Source organism: Caloenas nicobarica, chromosome 7, assembly GCF_036013445.1.
Source record: "Caloenas nicobarica isolate bCalNic1 chromosome 7, bCalNic1.hap1, whole genome shotgun sequence".
NCBI classification, from domain to species: Eukaryota; Metazoa; Chordata; class Aves; order Columbiformes; family Columbidae; genus Caloenas; species Caloenas nicobarica.
Window position 1 is genome coordinate 14,355,581 of NC_088251.1, and position 19,363 is coordinate 14,374,943.

General features: G+C 41.7%; 1 protein-coding gene across 2 annotated transcripts in view; it reads left to right on the plus strand.

Moving 5' to 3' along the window:
• The first annotated feature begins 6,070 nt into the window (after nt 1-6,070).
• SLF2 (SMC5-SMC6 complex localization factor 2) overlaps nt 6,071-19,363 on the plus strand; it is a 31,668-nt gene continuing 18,375 nt past the window's right edge. The window contains exons 1-6 of one of the 2 annotated variants that reach the window (XM_065639143.1): nt 6,071-6,263; nt 11,789-11,832; nt 12,285-12,988; nt 13,998-14,055; nt 15,079-16,241; nt 19,069-19,151. In XM_065639143.1, the coding sequence (XP_065495215.1) occupies nt 6,154-6,263; nt 11,789-11,832; nt 12,285-12,988; nt 13,998-14,055; nt 15,079-16,241; nt 19,069-19,151 (2,162 nt within the window). In that variant the 5' untranslated portion in view covers nt 6,071-6,153. The remainder of the gene's footprint in view (nt 6,264-11,788; nt 11,833-12,284; nt 12,989-13,997; nt 14,056-15,078; nt 16,242-19,068; nt 19,152-19,363) is intronic. The other variant, XM_065639144.1, reaches the window with a different exon arrangement.

The following is a 19,363-nucleotide window of genomic DNA, read 5'->3' on the forward strand; positions in this document are numbered from 1 at the left end:
CCCTTTTAAATTTAAGCTGTGAACCAAGATATTTCTAGTGCTCATGACAAAGGAATTTTGTGTATGTGGTATTATGGCTCTTGACTCTGAAGATTATATATTGAGAGTCCTGGCACTCACAAATTTGAAAGGCTAGAGTAACTAAAAGCTAGGGTATAGGAGAAGTAGAATAGGTAGATCTTTGAGTGATTTGAAGCTTTCTATGAAAATGATTGTGGGAATGGGTATGCATGTCAGGAGAATGATTAATGTGTGTTAAAGGTGTGAGCAAACTATGTAGTGATTTGCAAATGTGTATTAATGTAGTAGAATTATTATGGTACACAAAGCTATGACAGATGGTATTTTCCACACAATGTGTCCCCTTGATGCATTGTGCAATGCTGCCAGCTCTTCGTCCAGTCAAAAAAAAGGAAACTAGTGTGCTGGTTGAGTTCCTGGCTAGAGATGCCAATTCCCTGGATGAGGCAGGCTCTGAAATTAAAGCAAATATTTCATATTTTTTAGATAGGAAAATTCTCCACTGATTAAACTATTACTGTATTTGAACCTGTGGTACTGCAAAATTCTTTCCAGATGTTCAGCTAAAAGAAACTGCAGCCTTCTGCTCAGTGAGCTGCATGTCAGCATATCAGTGTCTGCTTGGTAAAAGAGGTGTAAATTGGTTTCTGGAATGCTCAGTAGGGATTCTGCTGAGCATCCAAGCGAGCATCCAATCTGATAACATCTGGGAATTCAAGTGGGAAGAAGAGACATTCTCCAGAAAGATGGAAGAAAAGGAAACTGGTAATGCCAGAGAATGTCTGTATCTGAACTGTACTGTAATTTGTGGCTGTGTTGAAACCATACAGCAAATTGGTGGTGAATGGAGTGAAGAGCAGCTGAGGCAGGCGCAGCTGGGTCCGCAGGCGCCTGGAAAAGGAGAACATCAACTTGATGAGCTTGCACAGGCTTAGATCAGACGTTCACATGAGCTGCAGCTATATTTCTAGCTGTATGCTCAGGTACACGTTTCAGTCAGAGGAAGCCAGTCTAAAGAAAACATCCTTATGCTGCTTTCTGAAATGAGTGTTTTTCTACTTTTAAAAAAAACCAACTGCATAGCATTCAGCAGTCCTCTTTGCTGCGCAAAGAGCGATGGCTTGCCTGTAGCGGAACGCTTCCACACAAGTGTGGATTTTATCCTTTCTACCAGCTCCACAACTTTTTTCAGCATCTGTGTTCTCCCAGGAAAACCAAGGAAAAATCTCCACGTTTCCTGCCTCTATCCATTCCTTGCCATATATGCATTCCAATCGGTCACCGACTTTCTATTGCTTCCTATCTTTCCCCATATGTGCCACATAAAATGATACATAAATGGATGCTGAGACAGAGTTGGTCTTTGCTTCCTGTCCCACCCTGTCTCTGCTATTGTTGTGTGGGTAAACCAAAGCAAAGCTGTGAAGGACAGGAAACCGCATCGTCATAGCTGTTCAGCTGAAATAAGGGGAAACTTGAAAGCATGAATAGTAAGCAGCTAGGTAACACTAACATGCAGGTATCTGCAGCCATTAAACACAATAGTATTCATCAGAACACCTGTGGTAGAATACGATGATGTCTGAATATAGCTCTGGGATATACAGCATGAACTGCTAGTAGCTAAGCATTAGATATAGCTTGAAAGTATGATTAAATGCATGTGTAATGAAAATAATTGATGGAAAAAAAATCTGTGGTAGAAAACCACAAACAAGAAAATGCACCATGCAATGTACAAGAAATTATTTTAATGTCCGTAAAGGGGAATGATGGATGAGAATTTTTGGGTTTGGCGTGCTGGAGAGTTGAGCTCCTCTCAAAGCGTGTCATATTTCCAACACACAATGTAGTCATTCCTGCTAGTGAAATAAAGGAAATGCATGACTGGAGTGGTGGTACGCTAAGCTTTGTGGGTGAGCAGTGCTTTGGATGATCCAGGTTTGGAGACAGATTTGGAAATTTGTGCTGCAAATTGTGACCAACCATGTTCATAGTGGTTGGTGGGAGAGATCTGCCTGTGCTGTGCCTGGGAGAAACAGCCTACGCTGTACCTGGAGCACTGTGTCTCAAAACTCCCTTCTGAGTGTAAACAGACTCTATAGGTACATCTAGATGCATATGGCGTATCAGTATGAGCCTCTATATCAGAGAAGACCATTGTGGTCAGCTTCCCCTTCCCCACTGAGTAATGATGAGTGATTGCATGTGTGTGAATCATGAAAGAATAACAGCATTTACTGTCTGGATAGTTATCTGCTATTAATAAGTCTATTATAATGGCTTAATAAAAGATATGCTAATAAATACTGGTTGTTTGGTTTCTCTGCAGACTTGATCCTGTATCAGGGAAAAGGCAATTGACAACAGTTAAACTTCAAGGGGGGCAGATTTATGAAGATACCTGTCTTTGCCCTTACCTGTCATTCTGCATAGGTTCCTGAGAGAAATATTCCTTTTGCAGCCTCACTGCTTATTTCTTTGCTTCTGTTCTTGTACTTAATGTTCCAGGAGAGCTTCATGGTCCTCTGCCACTTTGGAAAACTATCTAATTTTTTCACTATGATTCCCTTGAGGTAGCACAAGGTCATTGGTTTTGAACAACTTACCCTTTGCTGTGCATTTGGTGAGGTCAGGCATATTGAACAAGGAGGAAATGAACAGTCACAACAATGAGACAAGAGGTCCCTAGAATTTCAAAGAATGTGGTTAGGGTAAGTATTTCATATGGAGCTTTGGAACAGTGATGTTATAAAGTGGATGCAGGTTCACATTTTAAGATGGCCATCCATGTGCGGTATCCCACATGTCATACACTAGATTACTCTGCAACCTGCAGCACTTTCTCCTCCATTTAGGTCAGGGTTGCAAATTGCCCCCGGAGAACCACATTCTTCTCACAAATTGTTTGAAGAGGAAGTTTGGGCTATTGGTTGAACACAGATGATGCCCTCTTCCGACTGCCGAGGGTGGCCCCATAGCTGTGAGTATCCAGTGGCCTACATACATATCCATACTTCTCCACGACTGATCTGCTGGCTCTCTGTCCGTTGGCCACGTGTGGACATGCTGGTTGCTCCTTTGCAACAACGCAGAAGAGCCCAATACGGGTGGTGATTGCAGTCGTTGCGGGGGTTGGAAGCTGGAGTGTGTCTAAAAAGGTCATTATTTTTGCCAGAGGAGCAGGTGTCTGCATGCAGAACCCATTGGGTGAGGGATCTACCATGGGAAGGAACAAACTTATTCCTTTTCTACAAATAAATTTGAGGTACTAACTATCCCTCTGGCTTCTGAAATTGAAAGCAAACAGAAACTGTTCAGAAAATGGATGCGGGTTTTTTACAGTGTGATTTCAGCTGCCATTCAAAGACTTCAGAAATACTTAGTTTCTAGTGTTAAAGTAAGGTAATTCTGTGGTGATGGGTGGCTTTCTAAAAGAAAGGCCAAATGTACTGATGTATTTCAATGAAAATTGGACAATCCTGAAGTCCAGCTATGCTTTCAAAAGCCAAAAAGGCAATTTCTTTACAGATTTGAAATGGTGCTTTGATTTCACCTCCTTTGTTTCTTTGACAAATGCATATGTGCCCTTTCAGATTCAGAGCTTTAAACTCTATTTAGAATATTTACATTAAAATATTATAATAAAGAATTCATGGTAGTGACTGATATGTTTCAGATGTTAATGGGCTGTGGCTAAATCACAGTTCTTCAACATGATGTAGCTGCACTGTGGGCAACCTATTTCCCTGTAGATACTGTTTAAAACCTCCACATTCTGAGTTGCTTCCTGCTTTTGCTTGAAAATAAAAGCGTGAGTCATTCTGGAAAGCGATTAAGGAAGAGATGAAATAAATAGCAAATAATTACTTGCATAATACCCCAGATTCTACTTGTAAAAACTTATCAAGTTTCCTAGATTTGTACTTTTTCAAAGTTTCTTGTTATTTGTGGGTGTTCAGACTGTGTGATAGGAAGAACTAACAAATAAAAATCTGATACAATTGCAGCTGTTGCACATTTTTTGTTACTTCCCCCACTGTCCTCAGTACCACAACACCCCGCCTTCTGTGGTTTCTGAATTTCACTCATCATAAGCAGATTATTACAAGTTATTGTTACATGTTATTACTTAGGTAATTATTGTTTTTTGTGTTCTTGCTGTCTGCTCCTTAAGAGAAACAGCTTCACCTTGCCATCAATAATGCTTGAATCAGACTTTCTGTAGAAGCTGTTTGGTGTCTCCGTGTTTCCTGCAAATCTACCAATGCGTTCTGTATCTGACTCCTTTGTTGTGTTTTGTAACTGTTTACATCTCCAGGTCATATAGCTGTAAAAATGCCTTTATTGCAATTTTGCAAGGTTAAAGTACTAAAGGGAAAAGTAAAGCAAATGTTTATATTATTTCAACTTCATCTCTTCCTTCAAGGTGATATAAAAATATTTCTGGAATTCTTGGCTAACACGGGGTGTGAACCTTTAACGCTTTCTTAGGCAGTAATTCAAACACACGCTATTGTCTTTTCAAGCAAATCTATACTACAGCAAGCCCAAGTGTTCTTTATTTGTTGCTCAAGAAAATCACACCAAGCATAAACATGGATTGGTTGTGCCGTTGTGTTGGGTGGGTCTTGAAGCGTGTTGTCAAACAGTTGGATCCCGTCCTGGGAGGTTTCTTACAAAGGTCCCAGTCAGGGACGGTCCCCGGGGGCAGAGAGCTCCTGGCTGCAGACAGAACGGGTGTAGGGTGGATTAAAGGAAGAAAGGAACCAAGTACATGATGTAATGGCAGCCAATGTTTTACTCTTGTGAGGTGGGGTTTAAGACACCGTAAGCTACACGGATGAAAGCTTTTGAAAAACAGACCTTGAGAGATGGAGCAAGACAAAGTGGGGAGGGTTGGAGTGTGTGGTACCTGGCAGAATGAGATATTTTACATGCTCAAAAAACAGCTTGCTGTTTTTATTTTGGTTTTCCATTACTGTTACCTCTGCTTTGCAGACTTTCCCTGGGCCGGCCTCCCTCAGGCAGGGTGCACAAAGAGACATGAGATGGGTCGCTCCATTTGGGTGAGTTTTGTTCCCTGGTGTTTAAGGATCCAAGAAAATTATTAGAAAAAGAGTGGCCCGGGTCACCTCCACTCTTAGAAAAAGTGCAAAATACACAGAACCAAAGCTGATTTCACCACAAACTGCCCCAGATGACCTTCGGGGCACTATTGTGATGAGGAAAGCTCTGTTCATGTCACCTCTTATTTCTGCAGATGGGGGACAGGGATTAGCGTGTATCTGGGCAGTGCTTGCTTTTAACTGTTAAAGCAGGTGGTGTGGAGACATTCTGATAGCGTTAATTTTTATAGAGGCCAATTATGTGAATTTGCACAGAACGTTACAGGTAACAGCAGTAGGGTTCTCCAAGATTGCAAATCTGGTTCTTCAGGTTGTCTAGTCCAGGTTTTTGACCCTGGGCCGAAACGTTTGGCATGCGGCAGTGCAGCACATGGGGCAGTCACACGAAGGATGCGTTTTAATGGGGAGGGCTGTGTAAAGGAAGGTAGAGAGTGACACTTGCACAGCGGGCTGGGGAGGCACAAGGCTGCCCGCTGTTTGGGTTTTCGCCTGCAACAGCTGCGACTTCGTCACAGGCACACAGGCAGCCCGGGCTTTCTCACAGAGGCAGCCTCGACCCCGCGGCCAGCAGCTCCCTGGCCGCCTCCTGTGAGCGCCCCCGGCGGGCAGGAGGGTGGGGCCCGCCCCGCGCGGTCCAATCAGAGAGCGGGAATGGGAGGGGGTGAGTGGCACGAGACCAAGGCGCCAAACAGCCCTTCCTCCTTCGGCCGCGGAAGGACGCCCCCACCTCCCGCTCTCTTCGCAGCCAATCATAAACGCGCTCCGTCTACTCGTCCCGCCCCCGGCGGTAAAGAGCCAATGGGAGGCGCTACTACTTCGGCCGATCAACCAATCAGCGACCGAGCTTCAAAAAAAACCCCACTATCCAGTCCCCGCCCGCCCGCAGCCCCCGGAGGCGAGGGTCGTTCGGGCCGCCGATCTTTGCTATGGTGCCGGGAGCGGCCGGTCTCCCCGGTCCCCTCCACCCCCTCCGCCTCGTGGGGTCAGCTGGGCAACCCGCACCATGACCCGGCCGCTCGGCGTGGGCGTGCCGTCCCTAGGTCCGCCCGTCACGGGGTTCCAGCGCCATTTTACGCCGGCGGCCGCGACCAGAGAGGCGGCCCAAGACTTCAGGTACGGGCGGAGGGCGGCTAAGGGGCGGGCGGCCGCGTGGGAGGTGGCTGGGGCCGCCGCGATGCACCGAGCCCGCCCCGCGGGGCGCCTCTCGGTTCCCGGCGTGCACCGCGCCTCCGGCAGGGGGCGCCTCCGGCGGGCGGCTCCCGGCGTGCAGCGCGCCGGGCCCGCGCGCAGGTGGAGGGGAGGTCGCGGGTTCGGGGCCGCTCCGCGGGTGTTCGGCGGTGGGAGCCTGGCGGGGCCGCTCCCCGCTCCGGCCTTGCGGCCCCGGCCGGGCTTGGCAGGTGGGGGTGTGAGGCTGTCAGGGAGCACGGCGGCGTGCCAGCCGCGAGGAGCGACCGCTGCCCTCCTCATCCTACTCCCATCGCTGGAAGTCCCGCCCTGAGGCGCTGGGCCGTGTCTGTGTGGTGCTGACGGCTGGTGTGGGGTGAAAGGCTCCTGACAGGATACACGGAAACTGGAGATGTCTGGCCGAGCGCTGACCGGCGTCTAGAACACATCATTCAAAATAGATAAGTCCATCCAAATGCTCTCCCATCTCGTGTCTCGGTGTTTGTCGGCACGGCCACCTGCAGAGCTTGGGAGGCTTCGGGAGTTCGGCTCTAAAGAGAGAAATCCAGTCCTCGTTGATCGAGCTCTCAAGCCTGTCCCAGCTGTGACTGGTGCTGGAGGACACGGTCTCCAAGGAAGGCAGCGGCGGTCAGGGACAGCAGCACCTTGCTTTGTTCATTGCTGCCCATCCTCTCTTTCGATAGCTTTGACATTTGAGTGAAAGGGGGAAGGTAAAAGTTCAGTTTTGATTCCGTGTTGCTTCTTGCCCGAGAAAGTGAAACCATTTTGTATTTCGGTTTCGCTGTGGTCATCTAAAAGAACATTCTGAGGTTTTATGTGTGACTTTTTTGTTTTGTTATTTCTGCAGTGCTTTTCAAGATGCTCCATTGCATCAAAGATGCAGTTACATTTGGTAGTTTATTCCTATGTTGTGTGGCTTTGCCTTCTCTGATCTATTGTTAGTGCTCCCAGCACAGATTTTTTGAAAGTACAGTTTTTATCCAATCAGAGATAAGCACTGATATGGCTGTAAACACTAATTACTTTTGAAGACTATTCAAGGGTTTATATTTTTAAATAAGTGAAAGAATTTCCTCCCTCATTCGTGCACGTTGTGCCCTTAATTTTGAAAGACCTGAAAGGTCTGTTAAGTGCATCTTCTGACTGCGTAGCTTTCTTCTTTGTCAAGTGAGATCATGTATTCATGGATTTTGCCTTTTCTTATCTGGGTTTTTTAGTGGTCTCCCTGGTGTCTCAGGATGAGATTTTGCCAAGAAATGATGGAATCATTTTTAGCAGGGATAAATATGTTTTGCTGAATTTATGTGTTTTGATGAAAAGTGTTAACCAGGGCTATGTAGTTGTTGACAAAGGTACATTAAACAATGACTTTCGTGTCAGGTAAAGGAGTGAAAACCAGTAATTATCATTGTACCAGTAATTATCATTGAACTAATGAGTTCTTCATTCTTTTAGGGCTGATTATTTGACCTCTTCTTAAAACAATAGTGGAAATTGTCCTGTGGATAGGCTTTGAATAGTTATGGTGCTGTTCGCCTAAAAAGTCACATGCTCTTTTTGTACTTCCATGTATATGAAAAGCAGGTTAGAAAGCCCAGTACTTGCTCATGTTCCTCCTTGTACTGTTTCACATGCTTTGAAGCTTCTAGTACACTTCTGTGTCTGAGATACAATACAGCACTTGAGAAGTTATTATTCTATTTTAGTGGGACAGTTCCTATCCCTTGCACTTCTAAAAAAGCAGTAGAATGCAAAGTAGAAAATACCAGTGCATAAGCACTTTAAAACAAATAGTCTAAGACAAATCACTTTCTACTCCAGTTGAACTTCTATCCCATTTAAAAAAAAAAAAAAGCCTTTTCCTTTTTAGTGGTAGTGCCTCTAGTCTCTCAGTTATGTTATACAAGGCTTTGTATAATTATGTTACAAGGCTGCTGCGCTTAGAATAAAAGACAACAAAAAGATACAACAATGAAATAGTGGATGTGGGAAGGACATAAGCAGTTATTTGAACTCGGTGGCTGCGGGAAGAAGGAAGAAGGTAGCAGAAGGCTTTGGGTTTGGTTTGCCTTCAAGATTTAAGTGTAGAGAGAAACCTGAGAGGTAAGTGAAGATGAGATTTGGGCTGCCACAGTGGTTGGTATTGCAGATGGGGCTTTAACGTGGAAGGAAGAAGTACAGTTGCTTAGTTAGGAAAACAGAAGGGTTTTGGAATGATGCGCAGTGCAGGAAGCTGTGGGTACTGGGTGGTTTTGAGAGCGGTCACAGGGAAACACTGAGGAATGCAAGGTGGAGAGAGCCCTGCTGTGAGAAGGTGAGGTCAGGGCGTCAGAGTGGGAGGTGGTGCAGGGCAGAAAGACAAATCCATCAGCAACAGCAATAACAGCTAATAAACCTGCAATTTAGCCTTTTGATTCTTCTCTTGAACTGAAATTCGGGGATCCTGTTGGGAAGTATGGGTGTATTTTGGCCTACGTGAAATTAATGTGGAACAGGTTAGAGGCAAGTAGTGCAGACAAATAGTTTTTCTGCCAAAATGATGGTTTTATGCGCTCATGTATTCTGAGTACAGGTGTTTTTTTATTGAATTACAGTGTTCTCAAACGTCACTGCTTGCCAGTAGCCTTATTAAAGAAGTATCAATGCATTATAAGCAGCTTTTTGTGTTTCTGTAGGTGCCAAAAATGCAGAAGCCATGTTAGAAAATTTGAAAGTGAAAGTAACAAGCTTACGGAAAAATTCCAAATTAAATCCAAGTTGAGTTTGAACAAGTGAGTGGTGGATTCTTCTGGCCTGAACTTCAAAACCAGTTATTGAGTCTGCGAAAGCACAGTCGTGTGTGTGTGCTTGAATATGTTAGCTTAGAATCTGGAATAAATAAGTTTTGCCTTTGTAAACACTGTTACACAGACAGTAATGATACAGCTTTGTTTTGGAAGACACACAAAAATTACAAAAGTGGAAGAAGGTTTAAACGAATCTGTATTATGCTTGTTTTCTTACACCAATATCTAGTTGGAACTTGAAGAGAAACTTTCAAAACAGCCGTAAGTATAGCCTTGAAGTTGTTAGTAAACTTCCTTGCTACATGGGAGAAGTTGAAAACAGCAAGTTCCTGGTTCTTGATGTATTTTAATGATCAAATGTACATGACTCAGGCAATATGCCCATTTTTAGAAGTGACATTCTTGATACCAAAAAGTCGGCAAAAAGACCGTGTAACACTGATTTTAAAGTGTTAAAAAGCAGGCACTTTTATTACAGTGCACTGGGTGCTTGGAGAATTGCTCCTCTAATCAAACGTGTGTGATTCGCACTTCTTGGTATTTATTAGATATACCTATTGCATCATTTGTTTCTACTGCTTAATTAATGCATTAAACAGAAATTATTTCCATAACTCTGCCCCTTGCCAGCAGTCCATCTTTGGTATTTGAGAGTCTTCATCAGGGGTCTCTAGTGGTCCCTGGTGTCTTCACAGCCTGGTGCCCCCCTGGTGTCAGCTTCTTGACCTAATTTCTTGAGCATGCATATTGTCATTTTGTGCTGCTACTCAGCAAAAGTCATGTAGCTCTTTTTTCGTTTAGTGGAACATTCCACTTTCCCAGCTTGCAAGCCACGGGCATCCTGCTTTGCCTCAGGTCCAGTCTCTATAGAGCTACTGTTTCTCTGTAAGGTTTCTGTTACATTATGCCTAGTCTTGCTACATTATGGCTAGGAGTTTCTAAAAGATTTTCATTTCTCTTACCAAATCCCTCATTTTCTTGAGACTTGTTCTTATAGAACATGTCTTGTAATTATTAGTTTCTATAATTTCTATATTGGAGTTGGAAACAGATATTACTGCACCACCTAAAACAGTGAATTGTAAGGCAGGCTAGAATGCAAACTACAATAATGTGTGTCGTGATTGCAAATAGACCTTTTAGCCAATTTAAATTTGGTAGCCATGAAGTTACTGTCTTCTAAATTTCCTCAAATCCCCAGGTGGTGTCATCTAGGTTAACTTTGTGCAAAATTTGTGTTTGCTGCCATATTTGGTGTATGTCGGTAGGGACTCTTCCACTCTGGTTTATGTATGCACAACAGCTAGTATTAATGACTGTGCATACTCCTTGTAAAGCTCTAAAAGTAGATCTAGAGCCATCCTGTTTTGCATAACTACTTGTGATAAGCTGGTAACTTCTTGTATGGCTAAGTGAGCATCTATAGTTTGGTTCTCTATGCTTTCTGTGGTGGCTGAGATATTGACTAATGTTTTCTCTAATTCACTTACTCTAAGCGAAGGTAAAAACCCTCTTACAAAAGTGAAATCTGGTGAGTCACTCAACTATGGCATTTATGACTCATTTGGTACATGTCACATAGCTTCTTAACCATGAGCCCAATGGGTTTTGATTTTTGCCAGTTAGTGTGATATTCAGTACTAAAGCTCCTAGGATACAAGAACCTTTCCATCCATAAGGCAGCACCTTCCAGGCAGTTTGCCCACAGAGCCGATACCACCCTCTCATCATTCTCTCATGGAGAAATGGCTTGGGATGCAAGAACAGAGAAAATACCTCTGATTTAAAGCTATTAATAATCTTGATGTGTATGTGTAAAAGTAAGATGGTTGTAGACTGCAGTTTCTGTTGGAAGCCAAAGGTGCCCGTAATGTGTGCTGGGAGGGATGGCGCTGACACGTGTGTCTTGTTAAGGGGCAGTGCTGGTACAGGTTCCTGCCAAGAAGTCTGATAATAGGAGTTTGCATTCCAGCCTGGTGCCAGATGTGTGTAGGGAGGGAAAAAATAGAGAAATAAAACAAAACAAACAAACAAACCACACAAAAAACCCCCCAACAAACCACCCACACACAGTGGTGCACAAAGGGGTTTGGACAACAAGAAAGTTATGGGATTAGTTGAACTTTGCAACTTGCAGATAGAACTGTGTGGCTGGACTTGATTGCAACTAATAATGCATTGGAGAGGGTTTGGTCATTGATGGTATTGATAAGGCCAGCCGCTTCCCACTATAACCCTTAGAAAAAAATTATGGTAGGACTTACCAGCTCAAAGTGCTGGCAGTGGAGATGGGGAGGTTGTTAACACCATCACATAAGGTACTGGTGAGGTCTCATGTGGAACACTGGCTACAGGTGAGGTCAGTCCCAGTTAAAAAAGCTTAGTTTAAGCTGGAAGGGTGGTTAAGACTTACTAGGATGATAAAGGAAACGGTTTGAGGAAACTGACAGGTTGGCTTCATTAGTCAGGCAGAGGGGAGGCTAGAAAGTGATGAGGATGATGGTGCTTTCTCTAATCTATAAGAAAGAGCTATCAGAAATAGGAGCTGCTTGCATTAAAAAAAAAATCTGTAGAAATAAATGACAGCATTTTAATTTTATCAACATTCACTGTATGGCCATTTAGGTATTATTCTTTTAAAATGATGAAGTTATGTTTTCTCTTCAGAAACAAGACCATTACAGAGTTCTTCAAACCAGTTTTAAACCAAGGTAAATATATGGTTTTTAAATGGAAGATATTTATATGTGTTTTAGTTATAGAAATGTGCAGAGTTATAGTCCAATCTCATTCCAAATTTGAGCAGCTATATAATGCTTACTAAATATGTCAAAATGTGTACATTTAAACATTTTCTAATACTGTAACTGAAAACATTGATTTACTATTAAAATTAATTTCTTTAAATAGTGATGTAATTATTATTTCAAGTTATTGTCTCATGCTTAGGCTAGATTATTTATAAGAACTGAAGCTGTGCAACAGATCATGCAATTCTTTGGTATGAAATAAATCGCATGGCACTAGGAAAATGAAATGATTAATTTTGGATTGCATGTGAGAGATAAAATATCAAGTAATACAGTCCAATAAGACTTGGGGTTTTTTTCCAATAATGTGATTGTGAACAATTTGTCTTTTCTTTCTGACCTTGGCCATAAAGACAGAACTGTGTTGTGCTCACCAGACAGAGGAAATGTAAAAGATGCAGGAATTGGACTGTCGGTTTTATGTGCTGAACATTTTGAAAATAAAATATCTTCTCCAAAGAAGGACAGAAGAAAAAAGATGCCAGACCAAACACCAAACACAAGTCCTGTGATAGATGCTTTTCAGAGAGGACTTAAGGGTAAAAAGGACAGTGTAAACATTTTAGAGAATGGCAGAGCATACAAGGCACCATGCTCATCATACCCTGACCCTGAAGGTGTGATTGAAAAAATCCTTATTAATGCAGGGTCTCACAGCTCTATCTTGGCCAAAACGGATAAAACTGCCAAGTCAGAGCAGGGAAGAAATGAAAAGTGTCTGGGTGTAACAAGAACACCACTGTCTTGTGGAAATAGTTGGGAACAGAAAGCTGACTATGTGGATCTAGAAGACAGTAGTTCAGACTCTGACAATTGGGTTTCATCATCAGAAGCTGATACTCGCAAAGCCTGGGCTAGAAGTAACGGTGCTGTGAACAACGTGTCTCTGTGCCAGAAACCAGGGCTTCCCATGAAGCGGCCCTGCCCTCCAGCTGTCTCTGAATTGAGGTTGCCATTGGAAGCTCTGCGCAGAGAAAGGAAGGGGAAGAAACATGGAATGAAAGAATCGCAGCCACATTCTGTAAGGGTGTTCTCAGGGACAAGTGTATCACATCAGGTGTGTGTAAAAGGGCTGTTAAAGGTGGAAATCAGTGATGCATTGTGCATGTGTTTGTGTGGGTTTTTTTGTTTTGTTTTTTCAATGTAGGATGAGAGGCTTAGTGCTGCCTTTTTCAGATGTAACAAAAGTTTGTTCTTTTGCTACTCCTTTGTAAACCTTAGGTCATGCTTGGGTAAGCGGATTCTTAACTATTTTACGACAAATGATAAATCCTGGTTTAAAAGCAAAGGAGATATTCTGAGTTAGATGCAAGCATGAAAATGCAATGAAAATTATAACTTTAAGTATTATTTTGTAGATAAAATGTTTTTATTTTCTTAAGTGTCTTATAACTTTGTGTTTTTTGACAGTGTAGTGTAGGGAACAGCCTGGTAAGTTTCTGCTAGTTAGAAGTTGCAGTTATTAGCAACTCAAATTTATGAACTTAAGCCATAGTATTTAGATAGATGTGGGAGTGGTCCTATTATGTACTATTTTATTACAGATTGAATTATATTAATTTTTTTATCAACCAAGAAAATCCTTTAGAAGGTTGGTGGTTACTTGCAAGGAAGATTATTATGTGTGCCTCCTTATTGTGCTATAAAAGGAACAAAAAAGATTGTTTAGCTCATGTTTCCTTTTCTCCTTAGCACCCCTCCCTCTGTGTTTGCTTGTCTATGCTTTCTGTTATTTTGTTATTTAAGTTCCTCATGACTTGTTTGAGGAAAGCCAGCTGGGCTATGTCACCATATAGCCCAGGGACACAAGTAGATAATGGCCCTCAAAGTGGAGAGATTTAGAACTGGAGGCCAAACTGAAGAGAGGATCTAAAATTCAGGTTATGGAGAGTCCTTTTGTTGAGATCTTTACAGCTGTGTTTTATGTTTCGAAATGAAATATATTAGCGTATTTCTGGGGGTGTGTGGAAATTAGTCTATGCTGGATTCAACACTTGGCTCAAGACATCAACATCCTGGTTTTAGAAAGTATGCAATTAACTTTATCCCTTCTGTCTTAATTTTAGGGAAATGGATATCCTTTAAGAAAAATATCACGTTCCAGTTCAAGGGAGACTGCCTCAGGTAGAAGCAGTGCTGATAATATGATATTATTTAAATGATCAGGTTCATCACTTAGTGTTTCTTTCTAATGGCTTTATTTTTCTTGAAGTGGTCATTAATGAATTTTGCCTTTCAGCTTAGTCCAGAAAAACCATTATAGTTGAACTGAACACTGAAATTTAGCTGGTATTCTTGTTGCTTTTTGTCCCTTTTAACCACGTGATTTTGTTCTACAGTAAGTAGAACTCATATATAAGAAGCTCACAGGAAAAAATCTTGAGCTAGGTCAGTAGGATGAGTTTAAAAAAAAAAAAAATAGGGGAGGACAGAGGAAACCCAAAACCAGGCGAGTATTCCCATGTTGTGGGTCCATGGCTGTGTAAACTGATCAGATTCTGCTGCCGTGCTTCAGTTTTTGCCTCTTCTAGCACTGGGACTTGGCCAGTGCTTGGCTGATTTGGCTGAAAATCAAGTTGGGAAGTTCTCAGCCACATCAGCTCCATGAAGTACGTTGCCGTGAAGTGTTCAGGTGCTGATGGCAGCTTCAGGCAAGAAGCAGAAAACGATGGTGGGCTTTGATTCAGTAAAACCATAGCCTGAAAACAGCTTTCTTCATATTCTGAATGCTTTTTATTGAGCACCATTAAAATTATTGCAGTATGTCCACAATACTTTTCATAATATTCGTTATTGGTCACCATATATGTAATTGCAGAAAATTTCTTCCAGTCCCATACCTCCACTGGGCTATTGTCTGCTTCCAAAGACCAACTGATTCTATTGTACAGAAAGACTGTTCCACAGTGGTGATTGAGATGTTTTAAAATAAAAGGATTTAATTTAATTTCTGAGTTACAATAATAACATAACAGTACAGTATTGGCTAAGTCTTAATTGCTATCCACTGTGTTCAGAAAGAAGGGAAGTACTGTAGTTTCTGATAAAAAAATTCAGCCATAGTTGACTTAAAACCAGAAGTTGGTTTTTTTAAAGGGTAAGTTGTTATAGTAACAGTGGCTTACTTTTTTCTTAAACACTTCACAGATGACCCATCTCAACCAAAGCCAAAGCAGGTTTCAAAACACGAGGCATCTTCTCCAAATGCACTGAGAATGTCATCCGGAATGACTCCTGGTATGTGGAGGAGCCAGTCTGTTTCGTCTTGCTGCCTTTCATCTGAGGTATCTTCTGGGCGATCCAAACAAATAGACTTTCCTGGGAAAAGAGAACACACTGCCATGAGTTTGGATGCAGACAGTTCAAATCAATCTGAAGTATCAAGTTTGAATGACCCTGCTTTTAGTAGGTCATCTGCAAATTGCAAAAATAGGAGGTCTGAATTTGTAAAAAATATCTTTTTAAAGTCTACTTGTGGTGATGTTCTGCAGCTAATGGAGGGTGCTGCCCTACCTGGACATGATTCTACTCTTCCGGAGGAATACCTTAACTCGAGCAATGAAAATGAGAAAAATAATTGTTCCTCTGTAGGTTTGTTATCTTCATATTCTGCACACAGTCCTGATAAAAATAACCACATTTCTGTTGTGGATACCAAAGAGAATCAATTGCAGGTGGCTAACTCATGCTTTTTCTTGGAAAAGTCCCTTACTTTTTCTCAGGAAAAAACTACTGTGTTGCCTTCTCTCCATCACTTAACACAAACAAAAGGTGTGGAATCTCATCTCCAGAATGGTGGCTTATCTCAGGTATTGGATGCTAAGAAGGAGCAAGATGGCAAAACACCAGAAAGATCTACACACGATAAAGCTCACAGTATTCAATCCAGCAACAGGTTTTCAAAAACAAAAGACGGGACTTCAGAGAATGCTTCTGATTCTTGTTCAGCGGAAGGTTCTGGGAAACTTGCATTCTCAGAAGAGACTGGTAAAAGTGTTCCTTGTTCGTTGTCTTTTAAAGAAAGACATGTGGACAGGGGCCATATATCTTCACAACTCTTAGGAGAGTTAAAAGTTGAAAACACCTGTACAGACAAGTCCAAATTGAATGGAGCATCAAAAACCAGTTTTGATAGTGAAGATGAGAGTTTGGAATGTGCTCTAGATGATGATGACGATGATGACCAAGAAGTATTCATGCCACTGCAAGATATTCTCTCCTCAAGTCCCAAGCCACAGGCAGGAGCCCTGGAAGAGTCTTATCTTGACAGTTTTTCTCAGGACACCATGACTCCATTACTGAAGCTTCATGTAAGTGGCTAAAAAAAAAGGCTTTGCATCAGCTTTGTTATGTTGTATTTTCTTATGATTTTTTTTCGTTCGTAATGCATGAAAACTCAAGTTTTTGCCTGCAAAACTGCTTACTCAGCTTAAGGGTCTTATGCTGTACAGTGCAATGTAGTTGGAGGAAGAGTGCGCTCGTTACTGTGCTTGCCCTTGGAATGGCTGAAAAATGATTTGTGCAGCCGGATTGCATTAGTTGTATGCTTTTCGGTGTTTTTTAGGAGTTCTGTTTTTGCTTTTTCCCCCTAAAGAAAAAGGCAGGAGGTTACATTTAGAAGATATGTGGGATCTAATGTTTTCATTTTCCTGATCAGGTAAGATTTTTGAGTTGAAGTTAACTAGAGGAAATTGATCTAGACATTGAGAGATCTGTGTGCTAGACTTGTTGTATGTCCTTGTCACAGTCTATGATTGTCAGAAATCTGTGTACAAGTTCTTGATCTTTAAGTGTGATGTACTAATTCCATGGAAATTTGAAGTATTTTAGAAAAAGCTAAGTTACTTCCTCTGTTCACAAGGGATGGATGAAGAAGTGTTTAAATCCTAGTTTACAGGATATTATGATGAATAGATCTGTGTTTTTAAAAGCTAGCCTATTTGTTCAATAACAGCTGTTAAATAAGTAGTGATTTTTAAGTTTTATTTGAAAATAATGATTTAATTAGGAAAGTCCTGCAGTAGGACTTAGGCTGGTGTTCCTGACAAAGTTGATACGGGTTGGAAATGGCTGCATTTAAATAAAGATTTTGTACTGGATCTGGCTGGGATGGAGTTAGTCTTCATAACGGCTGTATGGTGCTGTGTATTTTGAACAAAAATCTTGTTGACAAGAGAACAGTCTCCTGGCAATTGGGGAGCGGTACTTGCACAACATCAACTTTCTATTCTCCCCACTCTGTTCCCAGAGCAAGTAGGCTGGAGTGGAGAAGAAGCTGGGAGGGGACACAGCCTGGGCAACTGACTCCAGGTGACCAAAGGGATATACATATACATACATACATACATACATATATATATATATATTCCTTGTCACATAGTGTCATGCTCAGCAATCAAAACCAAGCAGGGGGAGTCAGTCTGCCATGTAGCCATTACTCAGAAGTCTAGCTGGGCATCCTGTTTGTGGGAGGTGCTGATTGCCTTTGCATCACTTTGTCTTTTCCCTCTCACCCCCCACTTCCTTTGCTTATTAAACTGTCTTTATCTTGAGTTTTCTTGCTTTTGCTCTTTTTAATCACTCCGCTGAACTACTGGGTGGGGAGATGAAGAAGCTGTGTTGAGCTAAGCTGCTGGCTGGGGTCAACCCACTACAATTTTCTACAGCAGAAACCAGCAGAATACCTGTATAAATACACTCATCCTCCTCTCCTCAAGTTTTTAAGTCTCTGAAATAGTTTATTTGTTGACTGAGGTTTCTCTCTCCACAGGCAGATGTGGAACAGCCATAATTATTTTATCTGTCCTTACAATGCATTATGCAAGCACGTTGCAGATCAGACGTACGTGGTTACATACGTCTATGTAATTAGCAGTTAATACTGATAAACAGATGCAGCCTTGATCAAATGTTTGTGGAACATGTATGTGACCACAACATTTGGCCTATCCTATTTCTGCATAATTAACGGCCAAGTAAGACAAAACACTTAAGAACTGTCCCAAAATTTCTGACTTTTTTTTCATACATTAGCAAACTTATTTTGCCTTGTAAGAAGGGGCATATGTGCACATTGGAGTGAAGTCTGGATTCCTCAGTTCAAAAGTCATTTTAGGCATATTAACCAGATGTAAAATAAGGTAAGAGACCTTCAGCTTTCCCACAAGATTTCCCACACAAAGACATGCTGCTTGTTACTTGAAAGATACGTCTGAATAATAAAAATTAATGCTGAGTTAACTCACTTTTTAGTTGGGTGGACATTACCCAAAGGTAACAGAGTTAGTTTAAGAATGTAATAGACAGTCCCTAATGAGAGGGTACACTTATTGAATTGTGTTCTCCTAAAATAAAGGAGCTCATAGGAAGAAGCTTTGTCACTAGTAAGAGGCTTGTAATTTAAGGTGGTGTCAGAAGGGCACTGCCTGTCCAGAGAAATGAATCATGGCCATAAAAGATTTCAAATCTGTGTTGTCTGCTACTAGGTGAATAAACACTGGCTACTGAAAAACAAGCTAATTTGGCTGGCAGTTTAGACTTTCTTTGTGTGTGGTTTTGGTTTTTTAATTCTGTTTGTTACCTTCTTAATTTGGATTTGTATTAGGATCTTGATTGGAAGCTTTGTTTGTCTGATGGTTTTAGAAGTGATTTAGCAAATCCTGGTGCTTTGCCTTCTAGGGACTCCAAAAATTCTATTCTATGACTCTATTAAGTTAACACAGAGGTACTGAATCATTTTGGGGGTTTCTTGTGTCACACAAAAATGGGGATGCCCTGTGTCTCAGTGGATGATAATAATAAAGCTGTGAGGTTAAAGGCCTCTGATGGCGATGCTCCTTGTGAAGGTTAGCTGGAGGTCAGCCCCAGGGAGAGAAGCAGTGACTTGCTTTGCTGTTCAGATCCATTGTGAAGCACAGTTATTTCTAAATTAGTCTCTGAGGGAGATGTGACCGTTATTTAAAATTGTCAAGGGACCTGAACCGTTAATTGTCCTGTTTTTCAGGATCTCCTTTGAGGTTTTATACTGTGGTAAAATATCATTGAAAGAGGTTTCTATTATGGTTATGTTTGTTGTCTAACTGAATTAATTGATAGCTTGTGGGTTTTTTTTTTAATTTCTCACTGTTTCATTTACAGCTTTCTAAGACTCCTGTTGTTAGCCAGGTGTCATATGTGAACAGCTTAGAACATCTTTTGAAGGAGAAAGAAGAATCGAAAAGGTTTGTTTCTTAAAGCTACTTTGAAAAATTTGGGATGGAGTTGTAGAAGCTTAGATTTACTTTGTCTCCCTGCAACTGATGGAGTTTGGGTAGCAGCAAGCTAAGCTTTGCTGCTGATGCCACCAACATACACCTGACAGGACCTACAAGTGTGGCTTAACTGTAAAAGCTGAATGACAGGCTCCTTCCAAGCAATAATGAGTGATTTATGA